Below are 27,210 nucleotides of genomic sequence, written 5' to 3'. Positions count from 1 at the left end.
TCTTTTCGGACCTGACACATACCCACTGTCGCTACAGCAGGTTGGGTTACCGCGCCACCCATAAGAAAGGAGGATTTAAGTAAAGATTCTAGTCTCTTTTCAGAAGAATCTTTAAAAACCTGAGCATTGTCCACAGGACAAGTTAAATTCTTATTTACGCAAGAAATGGCCGCATCTACTGTAGGCAGTTTCCACTTATTGGTAAATTTTTCCTCCATAGGGTAAAGTATATAAAATTTCCTGGGAGGAGAAAAACGCTTGTCTGTATGTTCCCAGTCTGCGTAAATGAGATTCTCCAACAGAGGATGAACCGGAAAGCAACATGCAGCCTGTGGGGATTTTAATTTTAATGAACCCAGGGATGAGATAGGTGACTCAGCTGAACCAGAAGCAGGCAACTTAAATGTAGAACGCACTGCTTCAGCAAACCTGGGAGACAGAAATAAGTTCTTCAGATACCCCTGATTCATCCGACTGTTCCTCATTCTTTTCCCCTGGTGGGGATATATCCTCAATCTCCTCATCATCAGATCTTTCTAAAGAGGGATCTAGAACAACAGAAGGGGACCTACTCCGCTTTTTTCCTTCTGAGAGGATTTAGCGATTAACGTAGCGATCCTCCCTTCCAAGATGCTTAAAGCTGCTGCCAGAGTGTCCTCAGTGACATATGCAGGAGCGGGCACAACAGGGCAGGCTGCTTTTCCTGACAAAGGTAATGGCTCATCCTGTACCGGTGCTTCATGTCTTACAGAAGAGGATGGCACCAGGCAGGAATGGCTAGAGCCCTTCGACTCAGGCGGCAATGCTTTATTCCTCTTTGTTGCCCCTGAATTCCTCCTATTGGAAGACATAGTTCTAAGCCAAAGCAGAGGTACAAAAATGCATACAATACTGTGCAAGTTTAGCCATGTACATAAAGTCAGCAACTAATCACAGTTATTTATGCTGAGTAGGTGTCCAGGAGTGCCTGAATCCAACCACCCAGAGCAAACTCAAGTTCCCCCAAAGCTGCTGTGTCTCTCATGCTGGGAATTTTAGGTGTCTGAGCCTGCCTTTAAAAATTCCACCCCTCGCCTGCATAGTAGAGCGGCGTGCACGCCGCACATGCCCTGCTCGCGTGACTATGGCCCCCTGTTCTGCCGAGGCTTGGCGGAAAATTCCTAGCAGAAGCGAGGAGATGCAGGGCAACCAGCGAGCACAACCCTAGAGAGATCTTGAACTTAGGACACTATGTCATGCAGAGCCTGCAGCGGAGGAGTGTGTACCTTGCCATTGAACTGACACTGAGTAGAACCTTCCTCTTTACTCCCTCTAGTGGCAGACATAGGCAAGACACCCTACTCACAAATAAAGGGAAAGTCCTTAAGCATTTTTTAACTTAGGATTCTTTCCCACTTACCTTATCCCCGCCGCAGGAATGCTAAAGTCCAGACAGTACCAATCTTCACCCATATCGGCGGGTATGTTGTGCCAACCTTCAGGGATATGGGTTCCTACTTAAAGGATACCTCTTCCCTGGACCTTGTAAAAGACTCTGCCAGAAACGTTTGCGCTTTTTAGTGTATTGCGAAAGTACTGGATCCCAGAGCCCAGTCCTCCAAAGAGAGACATTACAGGCGAAACCTTGGTCTTCTGCGAGGCCGGGTACCATTCATTTTAGGCGTATAAGAATAAGCATTTGGATGGATCAGTTTGCGCAGCTCTTTGACCCCCAGAGGGCTTTTTACCAGAGCTTCTTCTTTAGCACATCCTTAGTCACGACGATCACCTTGGACACTGGTGAAAAAACGGAGGTACTTCCCTTATGGGAGGGGTTATATAGAGGGCAACTCATCTTCATTGGGTGTGTACAATCACCTCTGGTGAACTATACAATCCACTATGTAATGATTAAAGGCTCTGTATCCCGCGGTGTACGATAAAGAAATAGCCACTGATTTCTGTATAAATGTCATTGGCAGTGAAGGGGTTAACACTAGCAGGAGATTAAGGGGTTAAATGTGTGTCCTAGAAAAAAAGAAAAAGTACCCCTTGGGACTTTGAATTGCAGCAAAAAATAACAAAATGAACAATGGGTGAAAATGTATATAAAAGTATAAAGTTTATTTACTTATTTATATTTCTTTGATACCATTTGAAACTTTATACTTTTATATACATTTTCACCCATTGTTCATTTTGTTATTTTTTGCTGCAATTCAAAGTCCCTATGGGTACTTTTTCTCAAATTCTATCAGGGGTGTGCAGCGTTTTTCCACAGTTGGTATCGCTTTTTCTTTGCTAAAATGTGTGTCCTAGGGAGTGTTTCTAACTGTGGGGGGATGAGACTGCCTGGAGGAGGAGGAGACCGATCGTTGTTCATAATCAGTATTAACAACAGATCTGTCTCCTCTCTCCTGACAGAACAGAGATCTGTCTGTTTACATTGACAGATCTCCATTCTGTCTCTCGCAAGAGCGATCGCAGTTGCCCGGCGAACATGTTTGCCATTTTTAGAATCAGCACAGCGCGAATAATCTTTTTTAACGTTTTGGTGGCGCTAATTTATCCTTGGGGATAAGGCTCTACCACTACTTGAACAAGTTCGGATTGTAGCACATGTAAGCTAGGCAGGGCTGGACTGGGACAAAAATGTGGCCCTGGACTTCATCCAGACCGGCCCAGGGCACAACACATCAGGGTACAGTGCACATCAGGGCACGGTACAGAGCTCAGCACATCAGGACACAGCACATCAGGGTACAGGGCACAGCACATCAGGGTACAGGGCACAGCAAATCAGGGCATGGGGCACAACACATATAGGGCCAGATTCACAGAAGAGATACGACGGTGTATCTCCTGATACGCCGTTGTATCTCTGTGATCCGCCCGTCCTAACTATGCGACTGATTCATAGAATCAGTTACGCATAGATAGCCCTAAGATCCGACAGGTGTAATTGAATTACACCGTCGGATCTTAGGATGCAATTCTAGGCCGGCCGCTAGGTGGCGATTCCATTGCGGTCGGCGTAGAATATGCAAATGACTAGTTACGGCGATCCACGAAGATCCGCGCGTTCGTCGCAATCTCGTACGTCGTCGCTAGTCGCTTTTACCGGTCGCAAAGTTACACCTGCTTTAACATGGCTTATCTTTAGATCAGCCATGTTAAAGTATGGCCGTCGTTCCCGCGTCAAAATTTCGATTTTTTTCTTCTGCGTAAGACGTCCGGGAATACGAAACGCCGTAACGCACGTCGCAGTTCAAAAAAAACGTTGGGGCGCTGTAATTTCGCGCAAAGCACGTCGGGAAATTTGAACACGGAGCATGCGCAGAACGTTCGGCGCGGGAACGTGCCTAATTTAAATGGTGCCAGCCCCATTTGAATTAGGCGGGCTTGCGCCGAGCAGATTTACGTTACACCGCCGCAAGTTTACAGGTAAGAGCTTTGTGAATCAGGCACTTACGCTGTAAACCTGCGGTGGTGTAACGTAAATCAGATACGTTACGCCTCGGAGAAAAAAATAAAATAAAAATATATATATATATATGAATATCTCTATTTGTGGGGAAAAAAGGACGTCAATTTTGTTTGGGTACAGTGTTGCATGACCACACAATTGTCAGTTAAAGCAACGCAGTACCGTATCACAAAAAAAAATGGCCTGGTCATTAAGGGGGCAAATCCTTCCGGAGCTGAAGTGGTAAAGCACAAATCCTAAAAGGCTTAAAAAAAAGTTAATACATTCTGTATTCTACGTTCTTTACAGATACACTGTGTATACATGTGTGTGTTCCAGTTTGATTTGTTAGCTAAGAAATATGTTTTACCAGCTTAAAAAAATTGAATAAGTTACAAGTTACAGTAATATCACTGCAGTTTGCATGTTCTACCCTGTGCCTGTGTAAGGTTCTCCCACACTCCAAAGACATGCTGGTAGGGTAATTGTCTCCTGTGTAGATTGGCCCTAGTATATGAATGTGAGTCAGGGACCTTAGGTTGAAAGTTCCTTGAGGGCAGGGACCAGGGGCGGACTGACAACTCATGGGGCCCCCGGGCAATAGAAGATTATGGGGCCCCCGGGCTTACAGATGGCCACCACGCTAGGAGGCAGTGCAGAGGCGGGGCAGCTAAAATCTTGGGATTTTCACATCAAAAGCATGTCGGTTTCGGACATATCAGGGACAGATGTAAAAAAAACATAGATTTTTACATACTGTCCCTGGTTTTACTGAGCCTGGCATCCCTGATGGGGCCCCCTAATGGCATGGGGCCCTCGGGCAGTGCCCGAGTGACTCAATGGTCAGTCCGCCCCTGGCAGGGACTGATGTGAATTTACAATATATGTGTAAATGGCTCTGTAAATTGATGGTGCTATATAAGTACTTGAAATAAATAAGTTAATGTATGTGTTCCTAACTTAAACTTTTCTATAAACTGGAAAAATTGAGTTGGCTTTACTTGAACCTATGGGGGTAGATTCAGATAGGAGATACGACGGCGTATCTTCTGATACGCCGTCGTATCTCTGAGTCTGGCCGGTCGTATCTATACGCCTGATTCAGAGAATCAGTTACGCATAGATTTCCCTAAGATCCGACCGACGTAAGTGTCTTACGCTGTCGTATCTTAGGTTGCATACTTATGCTGACCGCTAGGTGGCGCTTTCGTATATTTCCGCGAGGAATATGCAAATTAGGTAGTTACGCTGATTCAGAAACGTACGTCCGGCCGGCGCTTTTTTTAACGTCGTTTACGTTAGGCTTTTTTCGGCGTATAGTTACCTCTGCTATATGAGGCGTATGTTAAGTATGGCCGTCGTTCCCGCGTCGAGTTTTAAAAATGTTACGTTGTTTGCATAAGTCGTTCGCGAATAGGGATGTACGTAATTTACGTTCACGTCGAAAGCAATGACGTTTTGCGGCGGATCTTCGAGCATGCAAACTGGGATTTTTTCAAGAACGGCGCATGCGCCGTTCGTAAAAAATTTCGAATATGTGGGGTCACAGTTAATATACATAAAACACGCCCACATCATCCACATTTGAATTAAGCGGGCTTGCGCCGACACAGATACGTTACGCCGCCGTAATACAAGTTGTATCTGAATACGGAACTTGCGCCCTAAATTACGGCGGCGTAACGTATCTGAGATACGTTACGCCGGGCGGATAGATAGACCATTCTATCTGAATCCAGCCCATGGTCTATAAACTGGAAAAGTTAGTTGTCTTTACTTAAACCTATGGGGCCAGATTCACGTAGAATTGCCTATCTTTAGGCGGGCGTAGCGTATCTCATATACGCTACGCCGCCGTAACTTTGAGAGGCAAGTCCTGTATTCAGAAAGAACTTGCGCCCGAAATTACGGCGGCGTAGCGTATATGGGCCAGCGTAAGCCCGCCTAATTCAAAATAGGCTGGTGGGGGGCGTGTTGTATGCAAATTAATCGTGACCCCAAGTAATTGACGCTCCTAACGAACGGCGCATGCGCCGTCCGTGAAAGTATCCCAGTGCGCATGCTCCAAATTACACCGCAAATAGTCAATGCTTTAGACGTGAATGTAACTTACGAACAGCCCTATTTGCGTACGACTTACGCAAACGACGCAAAATTCAACGCTATCCCGACGTCCATACTTAACATTGGCTACGCCTCATATAGCAGGGGTAACTTTACGCCAGAAAAAGCCTTACGTAAACAATGAAAATCAATGCGCCGGGCGCACGTACGTTTCTGAATCGGCATATCTAGCTCATTTGCATATTCTATGCGTAAATCTACGGAAGCGCCCCTAGCGGCCAGCGTAAATATGCACTCCAAGATACGACGGCGTAGGAGACTTACGCCGCTCGTATCTAAGCAGCAGTGAGGCGTATCTGATTCTATGAATCAGCCGCAGAGATGCGACGCCTCACACTCAGAGTTACGACGGCGTATCTGGAGATACGCCGACGTAACTCCTTTCTGAATCCGGGCCATGGTCTGAAAAAAATGAAAAAAATTAAGTTGGCTTTACTTAAAACAACAAAGTTGAAAACATGAAAAGTCTGAGTCAGACAAAAATAAGGTTAGTTGACAGTACTTAAAAAGCTGATGCAAATAGTTGCCTCGTTTTTTTTGAGTAGACCCAGTACAATATTTTTTACAGTGCAGCCTTTGGGGCAGTTATGCCAGGATTACAATGGAACATATATGTGAGACAGTTTCTGCAGCTCTTCATTCGACTTTACAAGCTGGGCATGTGGTCAGAAAGTTCTGCAAAGTTTGGGACCAGACATATAAATAATTTTTGTCTTTAGCAGGTTTTCTTTGAGCATCAATCTTTTCTTTTTATGTGTTCTCTCCCTCCCATTTATTCAGCTAGTTATACCCATGTAGGGCCAGGAAAATGGAAAATTGTTATCAAATACTTACTGTCATTTTTCTTTTCTGGCCTATCCTCACGTCAGCACTGGACTCCCTAGTGGCCTGTTGCAGGCTAGGTTATTGAACACTTCAGTGGGGGAGGGGCTGCCTTTTATGCATTATTATAATTATTATACAGGATTTAGCTAGGAAGAGGTGGTCCGGTGGGTTACAGAGATGGCGTGAACCCATTGTGTGCTGACATGAGGATAGGCCAGGAAAGGAAAATCACAGTATTTGATAACAATTTTCCCTTTTTTTCCAATGTGGTTTAAGAAGTTTAAAAGATTAGACACGCCTGGTGTATAGCTCTGTATACCAAAAAAAAAAAAAAAAAAATGTGTGCTGAATGTCAACTTTAGACCACATACCTAATGTGCAGAAGAGAGGGACTGTGAGAGTAGCTGGCAGGTAATAAAACATATTGCTTTAAAATACTTACACATCACAAAATATAAATAATGTACAAATACATTAATGCTCTTTACCATTGAATAACTGATAGAGAAAGACATCAGTGGGATCGTCTGATGTCCTGATGAACTTTTCCTCAATGTAGAACATATCCAGAAATGCATAGGCATCCTGCATTCTGACAGTGTCATGAATAAAGAGGGCATCATTGTATTTACGAAGGTGCACAGCACATGTCCTTTTCTTTCTGTCCGCATTTACTGCTCCTGAAATACAAGAACACCAAAAGGCTCATAAACACCACAAACCACAATCCACAAACCATTGATTCGCTAACATTTTTCCTATTCTTAGCCATAAGTTGCTATTAAAGGCCATTAAGGTGAAAAAACACCTTGCACTCTCGGGCCCCCCAGTGCCCCTGTTTTACTTACCTAAGCCATGAAACTCCTGGGCTCGTTCCTGCCATGGTTTCCCCCTGCTTGCGGCAGCTCGTCATTGGAGATTGATAGCAGCACAGCCATAGGCTCGCGGTGCTGTCAATCACATCCAATGATGCAGCGCGCCGGGGGCGTGGCCGAGTGATACAGTCGGCGGCTACAGCAAGCTAACCCCCTTGGAAGATAGATTCCCATGAAGGGGGTTATCTGATGCGGGGAGGAGTCGAGACAGCCGCAGAGGGACCCCAGAAGACCAGAATGGGGGCCACTCTGTGTAGAACGAACTGCACAGTGGAGGTAGGTATAACATGTTTGTTATTTTTATTTTTTTAAACCGAAGCCATACTACCCCTTTAACCACTTAAGGACCGCAGAATGTCACGGCGGCAGAATGGCACGGCTGGGCACAATCACGTACCTGTAAAACGTCAATCACGTCGGGTCACAGTTAATCTACATAAAACACGCCCCCCACATCCTCATTTGAATTTGGCGAACTTACGCCGGCCTATTCACGCTACACCGCCGTAACTTAGCAGGCAAGTACTTTGTGAATACAGTATTTGCCTAGCTAACTTACGGCGGCGTAGTGTAAATACGATACGCTACACCGCCGCAAAGATGCGGCGGTCTATTTGAATCCAGCTATATATCTTCAGAATAACAAAAGTTGTTAGGATCAGCACTTTGAGTCAGTCAGGCTTTACTGTAATTTACAGTGCTATCTATCTCGATCCTCCTTCATGTTCATAAGAAGGGAGAGCAGAGACAACCTCTTCAGCATCTTGCCCCTCCATTGTCCAACCATAAGTTGAGGGGAATACCAAGCTGTATTGCAAGAAAAGTTTGGTCACCAATAAGGCTATCCTGTCAAGATTGTCTAAATCACATGAGTAGCTGAACAGATTTACAATTATTTGGCAGATAAGACAGTTCACACATATGGAACTCAACAGTGTAGTTCACTTTCAGATTTAACATTTACCTTCCTTCTCCATTTCAACCACTTTCTGTTCATATGTCTGAGTGCCCAAGTCAGTTCTAATATAGTCATTTTCACCAAGATATTCATGTATGGTTTCCATGAGTGACTTCAGCTTATCCCCAAAGGGATCCTAGAGCAGAGGGAACTGTTTTACTATGCAACATTACTAAACTTGTAATACAAATCAGTTAGAATGATCAACTGCTAAAAAAGCTAGCAATACATTTTGCAGCCTGCACACATCTTCTACCAACAGACTACAACCAGCCGCAGCCACGTGAGACAACTTAGGTTCTCCCCCTTCAGGTCAATAGTAAAAATGGAGTCGCTGATTCTCATTGTGTCATCCATTTTTTGGTCATTAATCTCATGCAAGAGGTAAAAAGAGAAATTATACAATTATAGCCAGATTCACGTAGACTTACGACGGCGTATCAGTAGATACGCCGTCGTAAGTCCGAATGTGCGCCGTAGTATCTTTGCACACATTCTTAAACAGAGATACACCTCTCTGTTGCCAAGATACGACCAACATAAGTCTCCTACGCCGTCGTATCTTGGCTGCATATTTACGCTGGCCGCTAGGGGCGTGTACGTGGATTTACGAGTAGAATATGTAAATGAGCCAGATACGCCGATTCACAAACGTACGTACGCCCGTCGCAGTAAGCTACGCTGTTTACGTAAGACATACGCCAGGGTAAAGATAAAACACCTCTGTAGGTGGCGCAGCCCATGCAAAGTATGGACGTCGGAACTGCCGTCAAGTTTTACGTTGTTTGCGTAAGCGTACGTGAATGGGGCTGGGCGTAGGTTACGTTCACTTCGAAAGCATTGAGTATTTGCAACGTGATTCTGAGCATGCGCACGCATGCGCCGTACGAACGGCCTTCATTTAAATGGGGTCACGGTTAATTTAAATGTAGCCCACCCACTACATGCCTACTTTAAATTAGGCGGGGTTACGCCGGCCCATTTGCGCTACGCCTACGTAACTTTGGGAGCAAGTGCTTTGTGAATACAGCTCTTCCTCTCAGAGTTACGTTGGCGTAGCGCAAATGAGCTGCGCTACGCCGGAACAAAGAAGCGCCGCTTCTTTTTTTACATAGTTACATAGTAGGTGAGGTTTAAAAAAGACACAAGTCCATCAAGTTCAACCTATGTGTCTGATTACCGTATATACTCGAGTATAAGCCGAGTTTTTCAGCACATTTTTTTTGTGCTGAAAATGCCCCCCTCGGCTTATTCTCGAGTCTGTGCCTGCATACCTACTGAGAGCTGTGGGACGAGGATGAGAGGATGTCCATGAAAGGTGGAACACTGAGCTGGGAAACTGAGTGTTCCCCTATCACAGACGAGAACGAGGAGGAGGCTGGGCTTTTGAACACTGGATGGATGGCCGCCGCCTGACTGTATGCATGACACGGCTCTCATTAGGTATGCAGATCGGCGCAGTGAGGCTGCAATGGGCACAGTAATGTTTGTAATTGACACAGTAATGTATGAAATGGGCACAGTAATGTATGTAATGGGCACATTATTGTTTGTAATGGGCACAGTGATATTTGTAATGGGCACAGTGATGTTTGTAATGGGCACAGTGATGTTTGTAATGGGCACAGTGATGTTTGTAATGGCACAGTGATGTTTGTAATGGGCACAGCGAGGCTTGCATTGGGCACAGTGATGTTTGCAATGGGCACAGTGATGTTTGCAATGGGCACAGTGAGGCTTGCAATGGCACAGTGAGGCTTGCGATGGGTACAGTGAGGCTTGCGATGGGCACAGTGAAACTGCAAATGGGCATTGCTGACCCTCTTATCCACTTACAGTAGCTGCTGCATTTCTCACCCTAGGCTTATACTCGAGCCAATACGTTTTCCCAGTTTTTTGTGGTAAAATTAGGTACCTCGGCTTATACTCAGGTCGGCTTATACTTGAGTATACATGGTATGTCCGTATTACCGTGTATATCCCTGTATGTTGCGGTCATTCAGGTGCTTATCTAATAGTTTCTTGAAACCATCAATGCCCCCCCGCTGAGACCACCACCTGCATTCATGGCAATGGGGGTGCTGCATTCATGGCAATTGGGGTGCTGTATTCATGGCAATGGTGAGTCTGCATTCATGGCAATGGGGGTGCTGCATTCGTGGCAATGGTGAGTCTACATTCATGGCAATGGGGGTGCTGCATTCATGGCAATGGTGAGTCTGCATTCATGGCAATAACACGCCCGAGATCATCTATTCACCACACATAGCCACAAAGGCAAGAGATTTCTTGTTGGGCAGTGCACGGACAAACACACTTAGACCGAATTTGAATAGTTCAAAGAATGTCAGGCAAAATCGTCGGAAGCACGTTCACTTCATCAAATCTGGCCTTCTTTGAAAAAAGTTTGGACACCCCTGGTGTTTGGACACTAAAACTTGACAAAAAGCTACAGGCTATGATGAATGACTCAATAAAAAGATGTGTTGATAATTACCACAGCCCTTTCTGGCACTAAGTCATATTGTTTGTCGGGCTGCCTTGCTTTACTTTCTAGATCTTCGATGTTGACCTTGGCTGACATTATCTTCCACGTGTCCAGATTAGCACAAATCTGAAGAATAGAAAAGTAACAAATACATTATTGCCACAGTCCTGGTTTCTAAACTGTTACAGACTAAGCTTTGTGAACATCAAGTGGTGTAGCACAAATATGGATAGGACAGAACAAAAGCGGGGTTTGGTGGGACTGAATTGCAGCTAAACCCATAAATAAAAATGGAATATATTGCAGTCTATCAGTGATCAGATGTGGTGACTGCAGTCATTTTTTTTCAACCTTTTTTCCTTTATGTTAACCTATTTATCCTGCCAGTAACACTTCTTGTTGCTTCTTGCTCAATGTAGTGTATCAATGGATAAGGCAGCATTGTCACCCTAGAACAGGGCTACAATCATCCTCTCTTTTCTATAACAGGTTGGGGGGGGGGGGTTCTATAGTCCTCAGGGATAGCTGGGAAGAACGTAAATGTTAACAGTAGAGCACAGGCAGGGAGCTCAGACAGTAATCAGCTGAACAGATCTGTGAAAGGATCAGCAATGGTTTATTTAATAAAATTACACATGTTTGTATTCAAAACTAATGGCTAGTGTGCTTTTTTTTCTGTATCTCACCTGTAAAATGTGATCCACGGCATCATCAAAGCTGCTAGCTCCACCAGTCCCAGGGGATGCAGTAAGTCCCAGGATTTGTGGGAGATTTATTTCATGGTTCAGCTTTTTCTGGAGATAGATCTGCATCACCTTATTATAAATGGCATCTTTCTGAGTGTGGTGGCACTCGTCTATTATTAGCAGAGTGAAATCTAAAGAAACAGTAATAATTATCAGATTCCCTTCGCTATGAAGAACCAAATCATACAGGTGATACCAGGGGCGGACTGACCATCAGGCCCATCAGGGCCCCATAATCTATTGCCTGGGGGCCCCATAATCTCCTATTGCCCGGGGGCCCCATAATCTCCTATTGCCCGAGAGCCCCATAATCTCCTATTGCCCGGGGGCCCCATGAGTTGTCAGTCCGCCCCTGGGTGATGCTGTATAATGTGCTGTCCATTAAAAATGGGAATACAAAGTACATGAATAGTATCTCCTTATAATGTATATGTAGGAAAACATTTATGATCTGACTAGCAGTTTCTTGGCAATATGGCATTTACAGTATATAGACATGTAGTATGGTTTTCACATTTAACCCCTTCACGCCTAAGCTTTTTTCTGACCTTTGTTGCTTACAAGATAAATTCAGTATTTATTTTTGTTGCTAGAAAATGACTTGGAACCCCAAACATTATATATATATATATATATTTTTTTAGCAAAGACCGTAGAGAACAAAATGGCGGTTGCTACAATATTTTATGCCAAGCTATATTTGCGCATCGGTCTTTCAAATGCAATTTTTTGGGGGAAAAGGTACACTTTTATGAATAAAAAAGCCCAGTAAAGTTAGCCCAATTTTTTGTTTAATGTGAAAGATGATGTTACACTGAGTAAATAGATACATGTCATGCTTTAAAATAGCAAACAATCGTGGAATAGTGACAAACTACGGTACTTAAAAAGCTCTAACGATCAGGGAAATACCTCACATGTGTGGTTTGAACATTGTTTACATTTGCGGGAGTGACTTACATGTGCATTCGTTTCAGCGTGTGAGCACAGAGGGATAGGGCGCTTTAAAAAAAATTGTCCCTTTTAATTAATTTTTTTGATCATTTTTGCTGTCACAAGGAATGTAAAAACCCCTTGTGACAGTATGACAGGTTCTCTTTATGGAGGGATCTGGAATACCTCTTTTGCACAACAGCATTCAAAAAGCCAAGTTTGGCTGTTTTGAATACTGAATGTTTTTAAATCTGGCGACTTTAATTCTTCAGTAAACTGGAAGTGATGTCATGACATTGCTTCCGTGTTAGGCCCCATACTCACGAGCAAACATGTCTGCTGAAACTGGCCCGCAGGCCAGTTTCAGCAGACATGTTTGGTCGTGTGTGGGCGCGAGCGGGCCGAATTCCAGCAAACATTTGCCCGCCGGGCCTTTTCCCAGCAGACAAATATTCCTGGACTTGTTTTAAAACAGTCCGCTGGAATTCAGCCCGCTCGGACATGTACGGTCGTCAGTACAGACCTACCGTACATGTCCAGGCGCCCGCCGTCCCTCGCATGCGTCGAATGACTTCGACGCATGCGTGGAAGCATTTTAAAGGCGGGCCGCCCACGTCGCCGCGTCATTGTCGCGGCGACACCGCGTCATCGACGCGGCGACACCGCGGACACGCCCCGCGTATTGTTTACGCGCGGACTTCTGTACGATGGTGTGTACAACCATCGTACAGAAGCCCTCTGGCAGACATGTATGGTGGAAACGGTCCGACGGACCGCTTTCACCATACATGTTTGTCCGTGTGTACCCGGCCTTACTAGGCCCAAGACCGCATCAAAGCTGATTGCGGCATTGTGCGAGTCTATGGCCAGCCGGCAGACGGGCCAGCTGGTCAGTCGGGCCTCCCGGTGGCATGGAAGAGCCCGGGCGAGCAGCAGAAGGTGGCGGGAGGGGTAATAACACCCGAGTGGCTGATTAGCCACATTGGTTGTCATTACAAGATAAATTCAGTATTTATTTTTGTTGCTAGAAAATGACTTGGAACCCCAAACATTATATATATATATATATATTTTTTTAGCAAAGACCGTAGAGAACAAAATGGCGGTTGCTACAATATTTTATGCCAAGCTATATTTGCGCATCGGTCTTTCAAATGCAATTTTTTGGGGGAAAAGGTACACTTTTATGAATAAAAAAGCCCAGTAAAGTTAGCCCAATTTTTTGTTTAATGTGAAAGATGATGTTACACTGAGTAAATAGATACATGTCATGCTTTAAAATAGCAAACAATCGTGGAATAGTGACAAACTACGGTACTTAAAAAGCTCTAACGATCAGGGAAATACCTCACATGTGTGGTTTGAACATTGTTTACATTTGCGGGAGTGACTTACATGTGCATTCGTTTCAGCGTGTGAGCACAGAGGGATAGGGCGCTTTAAAAAAAATTGTCCCTTTTAATTAATTTTTTTGATCATTTTTGCTGTCACAAGGAATGTAAAAACCCCTTGTGACAGTATGACAGGTTCTCTTTATGGAGGGATCTGGAATACCTCTTTTGCACAACAGCATTCAAAAAGCCAAGTTTGGCTGTTTTGAATACTGAATGTTTTTAAATCTGGCGACTTTAATTCTTCAGTAAACTGGAAGTGATGTCATGACATTGCTTCCGTGTTAGGCCCCATACTCACGAGCAAACATGTCTGCTGAAACTGGCCCGCAGGCCAGTTTCAGCAGACATGTTTGGTCGTGTGTGGGCGCGAGCGGGCCGAATTCCAGCAAACATTTGCCCGCCGGGCCTTTTCCCAGCAGACAAATATTCCTGGACTTGTTTTAAAACAGTCCGCTGGAATTCAGCCCGCTCGGACATGTACGGTCGTCAGTACAGACCTACCGTACATGTCCAGGCGCCCGCCGTCCCTCGCATGCGTCGAATGACTTCGACGCATGCGTGGAAGCATTTTAAAGGCGGGCCGCCCACGTCGCCGCGTCATTGTCGCGGCGACACCGCGTCATCGACGCGGCGACACCGCGGACACGCCCCGCGTATTGTTTACGCGCGGACTTCTGTACGATGGTGTGTACAACCATCGTACAGAAGCCCTCTGGCAGACATGTATGGTGGAAACGGTCCGACGGACCGCTTTCACCATACATGTTTGTCCGTGTGTACCCGGCCTTACTAGGCCCAAGACCGCATCAAAGCTGATTGCGGCATTGTGCGAGTCTATGGCCAGCCGGCAGACGGGCCAGCTGGTCAGTCGGGCCTCCCGGTGGCATGGAAGAGCCCGGGCGAGCAGCAGAAGGTGGCGGGAGGGGTAATAACACCCGAGTGGCTGATTAGCCACATTGGTTGTCATTACAAGATAGCCAACCGTCAGCTCTAAAAACAGTACTGGGGTGATGCCTGCAGCTATCACCCTGATACAACCACTTGAAGTCGAAGGCCGCATATTTGCGTTACATCGCCATCAAAGGGTTAACATGTTTGAGTGTTATATTAATGTTATGTACATTAATCATTAGGTCAATGATGTCACACGCATAACCGCGCCTTTTTTTTTTATGTCAGCTGCAGCTCAGGGTCATTGGCCCAACAATGACAGCTAACTTCCTGGTTTGGAAGAAGTGGGGTTCAGACAACACCCAAGCTTATCGTTAGTCTGGAGGTTCGGTAAGCTCAGTGCTACTTGGGCAAATAAATCTCATTGCTACCAACAGATTTACCTACTCATTGGCTGTCACCTTATACACAGCACATGGAAATCAATGGAATGACTGCCAATGATTAAATCTCTCGGGAGCAAAAATATTTAAATGTCAGTATCACCCTAGGCTTAATGTTCACATCTAACACCAGAATGGGACAAAAATGTCATCTCAGAACGTGATCTCAGAAACTTTGAACATGGTTGTTGGTATAGTGATTATTTCTGTATCTGCTGATATCCTGGAAGTTTCACCTACAAGAGTCTCTAAAGATTATTCAGGGCAGTATAAAGTTCTGCTGATAGAATCGCCTTGATGAGGAGAGAAGTGAGAGAAGAATGGCCAGGTAGCCCATATGATATTCTTTTATTTTAAATGACCCGATTCCCCCATCCACACACTTGACATGGATGGGGGAATCACTCCACTGAGTCATTGATCAGTGTTGTTGGCTAAAGCTGGCAGGACTGATCATATGGGAAAAACACAACAGGGTGGTTATACAGAAGTTGATCAATAGATTGACTTCTGAACAACCAAGGTGTCCATACATGGATGGATCAAAATTTAGCTGGTTCCTGCTGAACTGGATGCACTTCAATCAATTCATGGCTGGCGTAACACTATAAATGAGCGTGTGAATAAAGCAGGCACACCCACCCATTCAGTCTGTTTGAGTAGAACAGAGGAAGTTACTGCAGTGGTCTATCATTTATCCAGATAACAGAAACAGGGAAGAAAGTACAAAGATGATCGTTAAAATCCCCTCTGTGTATCTCACACATACTGCGGCCTTGCTGATTTGCAGCAAAAATTATACCCCATGTCACATTCTGCGGGCAGTACCACCACTAAATTTGACCCATTCAAAAGAATTGGACCATGGTATAACTGCAAGCCAAACACATTTTTGCAGTATTTACACTCTGCTGTAAAAAAAATCGGCATTTAGGAGACAACAGTATGTCCTCCTGAATGCCTGCCAGTTGCAGCTCTTTAAACTTTAACTTGCCAATTAGTCGGATACATACATTTAAATGAGATTTATCTAAGACTACTCTGTCTACTCTGCTAAGGCTTCATTTACACGTGTGCAACTTGTCATGCGACTTTGGACAATCCACATCTGGTGGCAGGGGACAGTGACAATCCGCATCTGGTGGCAGGGGACAGTGACAATCCGCATCTGGTGGCAGGGGACAGTGGCAAGTAACAAGCTGCACCTGGTGACAGGCCACGGTGGCAAGTGTCAAGCTGCACCTGGTGACACGTGATGGTGGCAAGTGACAAGCTGGATCTGGTGACACGTGACGGTGGCAAGTGACAAGCTGGATCTGGTGGCAGGTGACAATGGCAAGTAACAAGCTGCACCTGGTGACAGGCGATGGTGGCAAGTGACAAGCTGGATCTGGTGACAGGAGATGTGACAAGTGACACACTCAGGGCGAGTTGAACTACTTCATTATATATTACAATGTAATAATAGAAATAATCAATCACCCTGACACCATATACCATATCGATGATTGAAGCGCAAACACCTGTGAAACATTGCTTAAATACCCCCCCCCCCCCCCCTGGGTCTGCAAAAAGGAAAAAGCTTGATGATCGCTGCTATGGGCTCTAGCCCCAGATCTTTTGCAGACCTTGCAAAGCCCCTGCTCTACCAAGGCCAAGACGACCAAAGAGCTGTCCAAGGATGTCAGGTACAAGATTGTAGACCTACACAAGGCTGGGACGGAGTACAACATTTGTTGTGATTATTCACAAATGGAAGAAACACAAAATAACTGCAATCTCCCTCGGTCTGGGGCTCCATGCAAGATCTCACTTTGTGCAGTTTCAATAATCATGTGAACGGTGGGAAATCAGCCCAGAACTACACGAGAGAATCCTGTCAATAATCTCAATGCAGCTGATACCATAGTCACCAAGAAAAACAATTGGTAACACACTATGCCGCGAAGGACTGAAATCTTGCAGTGCCCGCAAGGTCTCCCTGCTCAAGAAAGCACGAGTACAGGACTGTCTGAAGTTTGCTAATGAACATCTGAATAATTCAGAGGACAACTAGGTGAAAGTGTTGTGGTCAGATGAGACCAAAATCAAGCTTTTTGGCATCAACTCAACTCGTCGTGTTTGGAGGAGGAGAAATGCTGCCTATGACCCCAAGAACACTATCCCCGCCATCAAACATGGAGGGGATAAGACAACTTCACTGCATCCATGGGACGATGGACGGGGTAATGTACCGCTAAATCTCCGGTAAGAACCTGCTTCCCCTTAGCCAGGGCATTGAAAATGGGTTGTGGATGGATATTCCAGAATGACAATGACCCAAAACACACAGCCAAGACAACAAAGGAGTGGCTCAAGAAGAAGCACATTAAGGTACTGAAGTGGCCTAGCCAGTCTCCAGACCCTAATTCCATAGAAAATATGTGGATGGAGATGAAGGTTCAAGTTACCAAACGTCAGCCTCAAAACCTTAATGACTTAGAGAGGCTCTGCAAAGAGGAGTGGGACAAAATCACTCCTGAGATGTGTGCAAACCTGGTGGCCAACTACAGGAAACGTCTGACCCTGCTTGCCAACAAGGGTTTTGCCACCAAGTGCTAAGTCATGTTTTGAAATATCAAATACTTATTTCACTCATTAAAATGCAAACCAATTTATAACTTTTTTAAATGTGTCATTAACACAGCAGTTTTTGTCTTTCTGAGTCCCATCCCCCCATCTTAGTTTTATTACCCAATGATCCTGCCAGAAGATCTATTGTTTTATCTTCTTCCATTCACACTTGTATGACTCCAAATTCATGCGATATTGGAGTACAATTTTGATGCAACTTTGGATGGATGCGACTTTGGCTTTGACCGATGACAATGGACATGTTTTGTTGTTTTTTGTTGTTATTCTGTCTCTCATTGTTATAATAAACCTTCCATTAAAATTAAAGACTGATCGTTTCTTTGTCAGTGTGCAAATGTATAAAATCAGCAGGGGATCAAATACTTTTACTCATGTCTTTTTTATAAATAAAAGTTATTCCCATATTATGTGTCGCCACCATGGTTTATGATCAAAGGTCTTCTTACCTGTTAATTCCACGTGTTTTTCTTCACTCGGATTATAGAGAGAATTGTGCAGGATTTGAGCCGTACAGATGACAACATCATTTTTTTTTACAAAATCTGCAAAAAAGCCCTTCTCATCTGTATCACCACTTATGGGAATAATTTTGTACTTGTCCTTAAGGTGTGGATGAAACTCCTTTCTGTAATGCTGTTGTACAAGATGCACCTAGCAGATTGGGAGGGAGAAGTCACCATTAGAACCACCAAGATATAATCATCTGTGATTTCAGTCTATCATTTCCAAGCTAATGTCATGACCAGAGCTCTGGGAGGAGGTGCAGGGGGAGCTGAGCTCAGGGGCGGACTGACAACTCATGGGGCCCCCGGGCAATAGAAGATTATGGGGCCCCCGGACTTACAGATGGCCACCACCCCAGGAGGCAGGGCAGCTAAAATCTCTGGATTTTCACATCAAAAGCATGTCAGTTTCGGACATATCAGGGACAGATGTAAAAAAAACACAGATTTTTACATACTGTCCCTGGTTTTACTGAGCCTGGCAACCCTGATGGGGCCCCCTGGTGGCATGGGGCCCTCGGGCAGTGCCCGAGTGACTCAATGGTCAGTCCGCCCCTGGCTGAGCTACTGATTGAACAACTTGATCAATTTCAGTAGTTTTGTCCTGTACTATGAGAATGAATTGCATCCATAGGTGTGTGCAGGCTATTGCATTAGGACGTGCACCCCTAAGCTCAAACACACATTGCTGTGTGTGTATATATATATATATATATATATATATATATATATATATATATATATACACAGTATCTTACAACAGTGAGTACACCCCTCATATTTTTGTATATATTTGATTCTATCTTTTCATGTGACAACATTGAAGAAATTACACTTTGCTACAATGTAATGTAGTGAGTGTACAGCTTGTATAACAGTGTAAATTTGCTGTCCCCTCAAAATAACTCAACACACAGCCATTAATGTCTAAACCGATGGCAACAAAAGTGAGTACACCCAGTGGCAGTGCGTCCATAAGGGCGCACTGGGACCGCCCCTCTCTCCTGCCACCCCCTCTATCACCAATAGATAGATTCATGCATAGCACATTGGCAGCATTCAATGGAGCACAGTGGGAGCATTTGATGGCATAGTGGTAGTGGGGAGGGGGGGCTGACTGGGGTGGTGACCGATCGGTGTTCCTATATACAAGGAACACACGATCTGTCTCCTCTCCCCTGACAGGACGTGGATCTGTGTGTACTGTTCACGCACACAGACCCACGTTCCTGTTCTGTGACCAGCAATCGCGAGTGCCTGGCGCACTGGAAACAAGTGGAGCTCCGCTTTAAGGTAAAAAAAAACTTTTTGCCTTTATAACAACTTTAAGTCAGAAAGAAAATTTATGCAAAACCACTATATATTCCCTTTAAAATCCAGGGTTTCAGTTTGGACCCAGTTCAGACATATACAGTATGTAGTGTACCATACAATACAGAATGTGAAATCATAGTTACCTTGTTCACAATCAGGGCTACTTTGGCATTGGGTACTGTTTGAAGGTGCCTCATTGCAACGTACATGGCTGCTCTCGTTTTTCCAGCCCCTGTTGGGAGCCAGATGATGACATTCTTGCCCTCCAAAGCTGGAGTAATGACTTCCCACTGGTAGCTCCGCAGCTCCATCTCTAAAATAAAGCTATAATCAGGAAAATGTATGGTAGCATCAAAGACAATCAAATGATTCAACTTTTCTTTCTATGGAAAGTAGTGGACAATAGTGAGCTTTTTATTTTCATCTCACTGATTGAAAACAGACCCTCTGCAATAATGACTGGTAGTCAGAGTCATGTGATCTAGTGCCTAAGCAAGGATCTGAGGAACAACAGATTTGTTTTATTCGTGGCAAGAAAGAGAAACTTTTTTGCTTAAAGCGGAGTTCCACCCAAAAATGGAACTTCTGCTTATCCCACTCCTCACCCCCTTACATGCCACATTTGGCATGTAATTTTTTTTTTGGGGGGGGGGGGGCTTCAGGAGAAGGGGACTTCCTGTCCCACTTCCTCCTTCTGCCGAGGGGCTGCAAAGGCGATTAAGCTTAATCGCCTTTTGGCAGCCCCTCCCTGTAGGCGATCGCCTAGGACACGTGACAGGTCCTAGGCGATCACCTGTCCAATCAAACAGCGCAGCGCCGGGCCGCGCCACGCGCGCAGTGCCGCTCGCGCATGCGCAGTGGGTGCCCGGCCGTGAAGCCGAAAGCTGTCACGTCCGGGTGCCCACAGTGACAATGAAGACGCCGGCCGGGGAGGGGGGGAGAGGAGCGGAGCCCTGGCCGGCGTGTCGCAGGAACGCTGGAGCAGGTAAGTATCTGTTTATTAAAAGCCAGCAGCTACACTTTTTGTAGCTGCTGACTTTTAATAAACATAAATATTGTCTGGAACTCCCCTTTAAAATAATAATAATGTGATTTGGTCATGCTGGTGTAATTTGCTGATTTATGTATAGATTTTTAAGGAAAGGCCAATTTATTCTTCATATTTTACCAATCATTATATTTGCTTAGGAGGACATTAATTACTGATGAAAATAATTCTCTATTTTTCCAGCTGATCCTACGTCTAGTTTAAATTTCTATTTTAAAGTGGAGTTCCACCCATAAATATAACATTACATCAGTAGTTTTAAAAAAATGTCATTCGTCCTTTACAAATTATTTTTTTTTTTTTTTAGATGCCTTTAAAGTGTTGTTGCTAGGCAGAATAGTTCATCTTCCCACTTCCTGCACCTAGGTGCTTAATGCTTCCTAACCTACACCGCACAGACTCCTGGGAATGTAGTGGGTGTAACTTTCCAGGAGTCTGTGCAAAGAATCATGTGACTTGGACAGCACAGGTGCTGAAACCTGATCTGACACTGCTTGTGCAGCACTGAGGATGTGCGAGATCTGCAAGGCTGAAATCCAGGAAGTCATACAGTCTGGCTTCATGATGCCCACACTTAAGATGGCCCCAGTCAATTTCTATTTTATAAAGTGTCTAAATGCTGTAACAACCTAACAAAACTGACCTTAGTTTACAGACTAACTTTACTAGAATACATTAAGCTTGTGTATTACAGGGGTATTTATATTTAAAAAGTGAAATTGTGGCCGGAACTCCGCTTTAAGGGGTATATTAGTCAAAATTTTCAACCAAGATTCAAATATTTTTTACCTATTTTTGTAATTAATCTAAAGTGAAAACTGATGAATCTGGGGTAAACGTTGTTTCAATCCTGGGTAAAAACATTGATGAATACATCCCCCCACCCAATCTTTGTTTTGGGTTTAGAAATCTTTTAAAGGGGGAGCCTGCTATTTAGGGCAAAGTAATAGGTTCACTTAATAGCCCTCCCTATTCCACTTTTTACACCCCTATTGCCCTGTTCACCCAAGGCCAAGTCAAGTACCACCATAAAAGGGAGATCATGTGATTGTCTTCCCGTTCCTCCACAATGCAACACCTAGGGGGTGCATACTGCATCATGGGAGGCTGTGACCAGACATAGAAGGAATGTATCAGCTTGTTCATATGGGCCGAATATCGGCCGGTATTGGCCAGTTCAGCTGAAACCGACCAACATTCAGACAGTGTGTACATCAGCCTGTCTGACAGAAGCCGGCCTAATGTCCGGCTTCTCTTGAACTGACATGCTGGAAAACCAGTACCCTGCTTAAGTATCATTATCAGCTACAATAGTTCTATCAAGTCAGATTGTTACTCGTCCCTAAATATTGGCTGCAAATGGCATGGTGATCTGAAAGCTGACCACACACACCGGAATCTGAGTAGTACAAAGAAAGATCTACCTGTGTTTCTTCCAAGTCGAACCCGAACTCCACGGCAACGTTTTCAATTTTGTGTAAAATGAGAAATCTCAATACCACCTATAAAGGTATAAATATCATAATTAGTGGCACCCTTCAGAGTACAGATTACACAGAGACTTTTTCCACAGAACAGCACATCCATCCCACACCACAGTTAATTTTATATATAAGCACATCAGTAAAGAAGAAAAATTACTTTTTTTGCAACATTTTAAAACAGAAACTTATGCCGCGTACAGACGGTCATTTTTTGTGATGAAATAAAATGACATTTTTAAAAATGTCAATTAAAATGATCATTTTATGTCTTCTGAAAAATGACAAAAAAAAAATTCGAACATGCTCGAATTTTTTGTGTCGTTTTTCAAAATGTAATTTTTTGTGTCAATGAAAATGATAGTGTGTGGGCAAAACAACGTTTTTAAACCCGCACATGCCCAGAAGCAAGTTTTGAGACGGGAGGTAAAACTACCATTCATAATGGAGTAAGCACATTCATCACGCTGTAACAGACAAAAAAGCACGAATCATCTTTTACTAACAAGTAACCAGCTAAAAGCAGCCTCAAGGCGAATAGAACTTCCCCTTTAGAGTGCCGTCACTTTGTTCATCATTTTTCAAAATTATGGTGTGTATGCTACATCGTTTTTTGAAAATGAAGTTTCAAAAATTTCGTTTTTTTTCATCACTTCAAACGTCATTTTTTTTTCATCACAAAAAATGACCGTCTGTATGGGGCATTCGATTTTTTTTTTCAACATTTTTGGTCTTTTTTTTCGTTTTGTTTAGCAAAAAGTGACAAACCCAGGAGTGATTAAATATCACCAAAAGAAAGATCTATCTGTGTGAAAAAAAAAACGATAAAAAAGTTATATGGGTACAGTGCTGCATGACTGCGCTGTTGTCATTCAAAGTGCAATAGCTGAAAGCTGAAAATTGGCCAGGGCAGGAAGGGACTGAAAGTGCGCATTATTGATGTGGGGATATACACCTCCTGCCCTGGTGTGAGGTACAGGTATATATACCCCCTGCCTTAGTATGAGACAGTAATATACACACCTCCTGCCTTGGTATGGGGCACAGGTATATACACCCCCTGCCTTGGTATGTAGCACAGGGTATATACACCCCCTGCCTTAGTATGAGACAGTAATATACACACTTCCTGCCCTGGTATGAGGTACAGTTATATACACCCCCGCCTTGGTATGGAGTGCAGGTATATATACCCCCTGCCTTAGTATGAGACAGTAATATACACACCCCCTGCCTTGGTATGGGGCACAGGGTATATACACCCCTGCCTTGGTATGGAGCACAGGGTATATACACCCCCTGTCCTTATACGGAGCACAGGTATATACACCCCTTGCCTTGGTATGGAGCACAGGTATATGCACCCTTTGTCTTGGTATGAAGCACAGGTATATACACACCCTGTCTTGGTATGGGGCACAGGTATATAGACCCCCTGTCTTAGTATGGAGCACAGGTATATAAACCCCCTTCCTTGGTATGAAGCACAGGTATATACACCCCTTTCCTTGGTATGGATCACAGGTATATACACCCCCTGTCTTGGTATGAAGCACAGGTATAAAAACCCCCTGCCTTGGTATGGAGCACAGGTATATACACCCCCTGTCTTGGTATGAAGCACAGGTATATAAACCCCCTGCCTTGGTATGGAGCACAGGTATATACACCCCCTGCCTTGGTATGGAGCACAGGTATATACACCCTCTGTCTTGGTATGAAGCACAGGTATATACACCCACCTGTATTGGTATGGAGCACAGGTATATACACCCCCTGCCTTGGTATGGAGTACAGGTATATACACCCCCTGCCTTGGTATGGAGTACAGGTATATACACCCCCTGCCTTGGTATGGAGCACAGGTATATACACCCCCTTGGGTATAGAGGTATATACACAGGTATATACACCCCCTTGGTATGGAGCACAGGGTATATACACCCCCTGCCTTGGTATGGAGCACAGGTATATAAACCCCCTGTCTTGGTATGGAGCACAGGTATATAAACCCCCTGTCTTGGTATGGAGCACAGATATATACACCCCCTGTCTTGGTATGGAGCACAGGTATATAAACCCCCTGCCTTGGTATGGAGCACAGGTATATACACCCCCTGTCTTGGTATGAAGCACAGGTATATACACCCCCTTCCTTGGTATGGATCACAGGTATATACACCCCCTGTCTTGGTATGGAGCACAGGTAAATACACCCACCTGTCTTGGTATGGAGCACAGGTATATACACCCCCTGTCTTGGTATAAAGCACAGGTATATAAACCCCCTGCCTTGGTATGGAGCACAGGTATATACACCCCCTGCCTTGGTATGGATCACAGGTATATACACCCCTGTCTTGGTATGGAGCACAGGTAAATACACCCACCTGTCTTGGTATGGAGCACAGGTATATACACCCCCTGTCTTGGTATGGAGCACAGGTATATACACCCACCTGTCTTGGTGTGGAGCACAGGTATATAAACCCCCTGTCTTGGTATGGAGCACAGGTATATACACCCCCTGTCTTGGTATGGAGGACAGGTATATACACCCCCCTGTCTTGGTATGGAGCACAGATATATACACCCCCTGCCTTGGTATGGAGTACAGGTATATACACCCCCTGCATTGGTATGGGGCACATGTATATAAACCCCCTGTCTTGGTATGGAGCACAGGTATATAAACCCCCTGTCTTGGTATGGAGCACAGATATACTGTATACACCCCCTGTCTTGGTATGGAGCACAGGTATATAAACCCCCTGCCTTGGTATGGAGCACAGGTATATACACCCCCTGTCTTGGTATGAAGCACATGTATATACACCCCCTTCCTTGGTATGGATCACAGGTATATACACCCCCTGTCTTGGTATGGAGCACAGGTAAATACACCCACCTGTCTTGGTATGGAGCACAGGTATATAAACCACCTGCCTTGGTATGGAGCACAGGTATATACACCCCCTGCCTTGGTATGGATCACAGATATATACACCCCTGTCTTGGTATGGAGCACAGGTATATACACCCCCTGCCTTGGTATGGAGCACAGGTATATACACCCCCTGTCTTGGTATGGAGCACAGGTATTTACACCCCCTGCCTTGGTATGGAGCACAGGTATATACACCCCCTGTCTTGGTATGGAGCACAGGTATTTACACCCCCTGCCTTGGTATGGAGCACAGGTATATACACCCCCTGTCTTGGTATGGAGCACAGGTATTTACACCCCCTGCCTTGGTATAGAGCACAGGTATATAAACCCCCTGTCTTGGTATGGAGCACAGGTATATAAACCCCCTGCCTTGGTATGGAGCATAGGTATATACACCCCCTGTCTTGGTATGGAGCACAGGTATATACACCCCCTGCCTTGGTATGGAGCATAGGTATATACACCCCCTGCCTTGGTATGGAGCATAGGTATATACACCCCCTGTCTTGGTATGGAGCACAGGTATATACACCCCCTGTCTTGGTATGGAGCACAGGTATTTACACCCCCTGCCTTGGTATGGAGCACAGGTATATACACCCCCTGTCTTGGTATGGAGCACAGGTATATACACCCCCTGCCTTGGTATGGAGCACAGGTATACAGGCACAGGTTTGAGGAAAACACAGCATACTTTGGTCATAGTCAATGTACAGATGTCTTTGTTACCACTCACCTGACCTTAGCGTAGTGTTCTCCAGTTCTTTATTCCTCAGAAAGACACAAGTCCCTGTCACACAGCTCAGTCCTCAGTCACACTGGATCTCACACTCCTACTGTCAGGCTTTTTAAAGCAGACTGGTTTCCTTTTTATCTAAATGGAAAGTGCAACAAAGGTTTCCTTCAGGGTTTCTGTGAAGTCCAACAGACGTGCCTCAAATAAACGACTCGTGGCTGCTGTGACACCAAGGAGATCTCCCTGGATCACCCCTTCCTAGTCACAAGCTAGAAGCGAAACTGAAACTGGGAATTTCCATCTTTTCTTTTCTTTTTTTTTTTTTTTACATTTCTTATTTATTTCTTTAGTAACAAGAGCATATGTTCATAACAATAAACAACTCACTAATAAAGTTTCTCAGTATATGCTAAAATAAGGTGACCACATTTTTTAAATGAAATCCGGGGACATATTTTTTTTGTGTACTAGTAATGGTGGCAATCAGCGACTCTCTGCCTGTCCCCGCCGCCGCCCGCCTCACAGCCTGTCAAGTCTTTCCCTCCGGGCCCCAGCTACTACTGGGTGGGCAGTGGAGGAAGATCACTCCGCCAGGGAAGGCAAGGAGATAGGCAGGCGGCTGGCCGGGACTTGAGCCAAGGCAGAAGAACATGCGAGCGGAGCTGGATGGGCATGCACCTGAAACTGGAGAAATATTCCCTCCGCTCTGACCAGCACACGATCATCAGAAAGGGGCACAGATAATGGAAAAACAATGCACCCCCCTAAGTTAGTAGGAGCGGCGGAGCAGGGGGGCGGGGGTATAATTCTGATTTTTTTTTTAATTCTGCATTGACTGTCTTTGAAATTGCCCCAGCCCCTGTTCAAGTCCAATCCAAGGACAGAACCGGGGACAGACTTGGTTCCGGGGACAGTTTCCTTCATCCGGGGAATGTCCCCGAAAACCGGGGATGTCTGGTCACCTTATGCTAAAAAGTGCGTACAGTAAAACCCTGTTTTGAGCATTTTGCAAGACAAGCAAAATGTTTAAATACATTTTGACTTGATATACAAGCAATGTCTTGATATACAAGTAGCGTCATGTCACAATTGAGTATAAAAGAGAATAGAGGTGCCTCTAAGTGTAGCTATATAGTTATATTTAATGAAGGTACAACATTTAGCAACTCACAAGGTTGATGATTAAAAGAGGAACATCTACACTCGTACACCCGATTGGAATTTCCGATGGAAAAAGTCAGACGGAAATTTTTCATCGGATATTCCGACCGTGTGTATGCCCCATCTGACTTTTTCCATCGGAAATTCCGACGGAGTTAGAAAGAGAACATGTTCTCTTTTTTTCCGACAGAAAGAAAATTCTATCGGAAATTCCGTTTGTCTGTATGGAACTCCGACGGAGAAAAAAACATGCATGCTCAG

At 44.6% G+C, this 27,210-nt stretch overlaps 1 protein-coding gene across 6 annotated transcripts in view; it reads right to left on the bottom strand.

The window, feature by feature from the left end:
• The window catches only part of LOC120918553 (probable ATP-dependent RNA helicase DHX58), a 57,012-nt gene extending 31,092 nt beyond the window's left edge, over positions 1-25,920 (bottom strand). Inside the window, exons 1-8 of one of the 6 annotated variants that reach the window (XM_040330187.1) lie at positions 25,789-25,920; positions 22,046-22,123; positions 19,717-19,897; positions 18,203-18,407; positions 11,402-11,592; positions 10,725-10,841; positions 8,234-8,363; positions 6,883-7,074 (exon numbers count right to left, since the gene is read on the bottom strand). In XM_040330187.1, the coding sequence (XP_040186121.1) occupies positions 6,883-7,074; positions 8,234-8,363; positions 10,725-10,841; positions 11,402-11,592; positions 18,203-18,407; positions 19,717-19,884 (1,003 nt within the window). In that variant the 5' untranslated portion in view covers positions 19,885-19,897; positions 22,046-22,123; positions 25,789-25,920. The remainder of the gene's footprint in view (positions 1-6,882; positions 7,075-8,233; positions 8,364-10,724; positions 10,842-11,401; positions 11,593-18,202; positions 18,408-19,716; positions 19,898-22,045; positions 22,124-25,788) is intronic. The other 5 variants (XM_040330186.1, XM_040330188.1, XM_040330190.1 and 2 more) reach the window with 5 other exon arrangements.
• Between the last annotated feature and the right edge of the window lie 1,290 nt (positions 25,921-27,210).

The sequence above is a fragment of the Rana temporaria genome, chromosome 12, assembly GCF_905171775.1.
Source record: "Rana temporaria chromosome 12, aRanTem1.1, whole genome shotgun sequence".
Lineage (NCBI taxonomy): Eukaryota > Metazoa > Chordata > Amphibia > Anura > Ranidae > Rana > Rana temporaria.
The sequence above is the reverse complement of the archived record's forward strand: the minus strand, read 5'-3'. Positions and strand labels throughout refer to the sequence as shown.